Source organism: Lolium perenne, chromosome 3, assembly GCF_019359855.2.
Source record: "Lolium perenne isolate Kyuss_39 chromosome 3, Kyuss_2.0, whole genome shotgun sequence".
Lineage (NCBI taxonomy): Eukaryota > Viridiplantae > Streptophyta > Magnoliopsida > Poales > Poaceae > Lolium > Lolium perenne.
Genome location: NC_067246.2, coordinates 15,499,506 through 15,504,769, shown reverse-complemented (window position 1 = coordinate 15,504,769; position 5,264 = coordinate 15,499,506). Strand labels below are relative to the sequence as shown.

The following is a 5,264-nucleotide window of genomic DNA, read 5'->3' as shown; positions in this document are numbered from 1 at the left end:
AGTACAGCGAACGAGAGATACAATATTAACTTTATTTTCTATATCACATTCCCACATAAGTCATGCCGCTACGCCATATATTATGGCGTTGCTATTATTTTTTCCATATAAACTAACCATAATTTAGCTATTTTTACTCACACCTTTCATTGTAGGAGCCTTAGAGAGGGGTGTGATCTAAATCTGCACACACCCTGCAAGCACATTTCTTTCTGGCACAAATAGAACTCCAAGTGCAGCCGGTGCCGGTAGGGCAGTCTGTGTTGGACTTTTGGTGACAGTTGTCTTCGCATCATCGCATGGACCAGTTGAACACACATATGAGCTCCCGATATAGTATAGCCTACATTCTTTTATTGCATTTACACCTATATATAAAGATATCACCACGCAGAAGAAATTCATATCATGGATTAAACTCATTTTTTTTTGGGAATGATTAAACTCATATGTTTGTTGGGTTTCTGATGCAACATCATGTAGAAAGAAGTTAAAACATACCTGATGCCATTACAATACATGCGAGAACTAGGAGTAGCGCTGGAGCATACCTCATCTTAACTTAGATGTGGTGTTGATGAAGTGTCGTTGACGATTACTGAGTGAGTTGTGAGTAGCGATAAGATCAAAGGAGATGACAAGTCATTTTATAGTAGTTGTGAAATTAATGCACGCTAAATAATCTCGAGCTAGCGCTTAAGTAGAAGATTGGACAAGTCTTGCAAAATTTAGTTGAAATTAAGTGCATTAATCTGTGGATATATACATATTTAACTTTCATGAAGCATCAATTTTTGGAAAAATATGTCTTGAGTTCGAGGTAACGGCTATAGTGGGAACCTTGACTGAATTCAACCAACAATTTCATGCTTGCTCACAATGCAAATTCAGTTGAAATAAAGTACATTAATCTGTAGATATATACATATTTAACTTTCATGACGCATCAATTTTTGGAAAAAAATATCTTGAGTTCGAGGTAACAGCTATATATAGTGGGAACCTTGACTGAATTCAACCAGCAATATCCTGCTTGCTCACAATTATATTTCAAAAGGATCGTTTACTGATGGAACATGGATATACATACCTGAATTAGCTATGACAAGTAGAGCATGGTGAGCACTGAGTTGTATTGGACTCGGCTAGCTCCATCCATCGCTTGCGTCGCATGACCGTCAATATCCGTAGTTGGTGATGTTATTTGATTGGTGTTAAATATGCGCATTACGCTAAAGTAGGACTTGATAGCAGAGGATTAGTGTGTCGAAGTCGAGCAGATGTAACCAAGTTCTATTGTAAAACACACAAGTTAAATAGAATAGTAGACTAGAAAAATCTTGGGCGCATTTGGTAGCCTGCATTCATTTCGTGCACCATTGGCGCCGTGGGAAGAACCCGCCCCCTGGGCGTTCAAGACGGGCCATGGGCCAGAAAAGCAATGTTGTTTAGTGATCTGCACAGAGATTTTTTTGGCCCCGTGGAGATTTGGGCTCTGCCCGTTTGGTAGGTCGGTTTTCAGATCTAGTAGCAGCCCAGAACGACGTCACTATTGTTTGGTTGCAACTCAAAATCCGCTTCTGGTTACCTCTTCCCTTCAGTGATGGGGTTACCAGCGATCAACAGCACAAGCAAGAACACAATCATAGACGACACACAACTTAGCATTGATCATAGACGACACATGTTCACGACACACCATTTTTCAGACACGATCATAGCTCTGGACACGGCAGACAGGATCATAGTTCAACACACTAGACACGAACAGCAACTAGACACAACATGGTACCAGGTTAGCTTCAGACATGATGCTCGAAGATGACACACCTGGTGTCATCACCATGGTACGGACACCTGCTCACCACCTTAGTGCAGGTGTGGTCGAAGATGACCACACTGTACTCGAAGGAGGACACCTTCTTAAAGGTGAGGAACTGGCCTACCTTGAGCTGATGGACGATGGCGAAGGCCGTCCACCCCTGGTCGATGAATGCGTCATTGTCTTCTCTCCTCGTAGTCATCCTCGAGTTGCATCTAGTGTCGGTGGTGACGATGACGTTGGAAGGAATTTCTCCGAACCACTTGACGAAAGCTTTAGGGATCATGAGCCGGCCGAAGGTGGGCTTGAATATGATGCGGAGGAAGTGGTCCGGCCCTGCGTCCTCGTGGAAGTGGCCGACCTTATCCGGCCTTCCACGACGCTTCTTCACCGGCCCCTCACCGGGAACCTGAGCAGGTGACCCAAGCATGATCTTCTCAGTCTACCAGAAGAATACATACCATTAGAGGTGTGCCTGCTCAAAAGTAGTTTAGATGAAAACGGACATTGATAACATTAGAAGGCCTTATACATTTGCTCACACGGCAGACATAGGGAGTGGCCACAAACTAAGTGTAGTGTGCATTGACTGTGGCACACATGACTAAGTTTGAGGCCACCACCTAGCCTTTCATTCTGTCTTTGTTAAATCATTGGCCAACGCAAATGAGGCCTCATACATTTGGTCACATGGCAGGCAGAGGGACTGTCCCCAAACTAAGTCTAGTGTGCAACGAATATGGCACACACGACTAAGTTTGAAAGCATCACCCTTGCATTCCATTGTGCCATTGTTCGATCATTGGCTAATGCAGAACTGAAGAAGCAGAAACATGCAAAGTAGGGTATCAGAGGCCTCATACTATTAGGACATCTGGAGGAGATATTTGATCAGAACCAATGGCATGGTCATGTTCAGTCATGCCATAGGTTCTGATCAATCATCTCCTCATACTATGATCCCAGGTTGATGTGGACATCCCATCTATTGATATACCCGCTGCACCTGCAGCCATACAAATACAAGGACCTATCACTAGAGCTCGTGCCAAACAACTTCATTATCAGGTACTTTCATTTCTTGGAATTATTCTTCATTTACATGAGAATATGATGCTGCCTAAATCAAATGCGTATATGTTACTCAGGAATGATGGACCTAGCATGGATGAGAAGGACAACTATTGGAGCATGGTCATGCATGGAGATGGCAGAAAACATTTGAGGATTGAAGATGAAGATACCGCTGAAGATTTTGCAACTTGAAGCCACAACAAGGATACAAGAAGCACATGGATGAAACTACACAAGATTACATCTCATATTTTCATCCATAGATATATATGGTGCTGCGACACCTTTATTTTGGGCCAGACCCATGTTATTTTCGCAGGTTTTAAGTTAGCCACTTTTTAGAGTCCGTATTTGAGGAGAAAGGCCCAATTAAGGGGTGGTTCGGCCGCCCTACCCATGGCTGGCCGAAACCCTAACATTTTCCTCCTCAAATACCCCCTAGCCGTCACTTTAGAACTTGGATTTCGTTAGATTGAGAATTAGGTACTGCTACTCTTCGCCATAGGCACCAGATCGGCTAGACCTGCTGTACTACGCACCTTCGGAATCCCACCTCTATAATCATTCATCTTTATTCGCAATATTCAGATTGCAACTTTGAGTTCTTGCTTGTTCTTCGATTGCTTGCAGGAATTTAGACCTTCGTGGTCAGGCTGATCGCGCACCAGCGAGATCAGTAACCTCCAGGAGATTGGTTTAGCGATTGCATTGGCGCAACGTGCACCCACGTTGTAGTCGGATCGTCAAGGTCGAACTCCACCAAATCGAGTTATCACCATCTCATCGAAAGATCGGACACCTTTGCCCTATCACATGTTATAATCATTGGCCTAGTTTAGTCAAGAAACAACACAAGTAGCAGTTCAAATTGAGTACATTACGAGTATTACTTAGGGTACATTACAAATTATACTTAGGCCACATTACAAATTCTCCTACAGTATATCTAAAACAAATTCATCACTCGTCACAAGTAGCCCTGATCCTCTTGAGCTTATCCTTGATTGCAAAGTTCACTTGAAGCAGATCGTATATGTCATACTCTAGCTTTCTCTTCTCAGCCTCCAAAGACTTTTTTCTGCCTCCCATTCATGTTTCTTAGTCCTCATCACTTGTGCTTGTGTTCTCTGCAGATTCTTGAGCATAGCAATTTCGTTCTTCAAGTCCTCCCACTCCTATTGCGTCTGAACAAACAAGCGTGACTCAGCATAATCTTTCGCACAACAATCACAACATGTTAAACCCCAACACAATAAAACATTCCCCTCTCTGCATGCACAGTAAAATCTGACAATTTCACAAATCGATAGGCCGGTCTAAGATGGATCTACCACGATTGGAGATTAGAGTAACAGATCTAAGAAAATCAAGACCGTGAATAGCAAGAACTAGACAAGAACATCAAGCAATGGCGAGGAACACCTTGCAAACATCAATACGAACCCTATCCTAATGGAAACCCTAGCAGATCAAATGTGCATGTCGTTGCAAATGCCCGAGAATGGCATGTTCTGGCACAACGAGTAAGAAGGTGAGAATGAGAGGTCGTTGCCGCCATTGTTCTGGCCGAGGACGAGCTCGAGGTTGCGGGCGAACTCGAGATGCCGATGAAGACTGCCGAGTAGGTTCAGGCCGATGTCGCGGTGCTGCTCGCCGACTCCTCCTCCTCCGGTACCGGTGCTCCTCCGTGCGGCGGTGCGGTGGATTGGTCGTCGGGAGGGGAACCGTCTGGTGATGTGACAGTTTGGGGGTGGTGAGACTGAAGTCGCGAGTGAGAGAAAGGAGAGGGGAGCGGTGAGGCTAATTATGGCGCGTGCTCCTGAAGGGACGCGGCGTTTCCGTCTTCATTCCCCACGCGTGCAGCCTTCTAGCCGCAACAGGCCTGGATCCAGAGAAACTGTCATTCCGGACGTTCCTCCAGGGCCTGTTCCAGGGGTGCTTTGAGACCCGGTTTATGCAACAATGCGACGGCCTGCAGGCAACCAAACGGGCTAAAATTTGTTGGACCGATGCGAGCCAAGGTTCATCCAAACTACCAAACTCGCCTCTGATAAACTACACACAAGATCATCTGAGTGACGGTCCGGCCGCTTGCACCAGATGGGACCGGAACCTATGGAGGCGTGGTGCCCGGACCACCTCGATGGTTGTTACACCCTTCTGTTTCATAATAATGGATATTTTAGATTTCCCTTGATCAAACGTCTTAAAATTTGACCAAGGTTACAAAAAAAAATATGGCACTGTCCGTCAAATCTACGTAGTATGAAAATTTGTAGTGTGGTTACTGTAATACAATTAAACCTAGAACAATTATCTAAGCATGTGACAAATTGTAGCTAGCTACATAACTCTTGCAGGTAGCTAC

At 44.6% G+C, this 5,264-nt stretch overlaps 1 protein-coding gene across 1 annotated transcript; it reads right to left on the bottom strand.

Annotated features, from left to right (window-relative positions):
* Positions 1 to 1,802: 1,802 nt before the first annotated feature.
* LOC139837798 (B3 domain-containing protein At1g49475-like) lies at positions 1,803 to 2,252 on the bottom strand. The gene has a single exon (XM_071827078.1). It carries the CDS (start codon positions 2,250 to 2,252, stop codon positions 1,803 to 1,805), a length of 450 nt encoding a protein of 149 aa, XP_071683179.1.
* Positions 2,253 to 5,264: the final 3,012 nt, after the last annotated feature.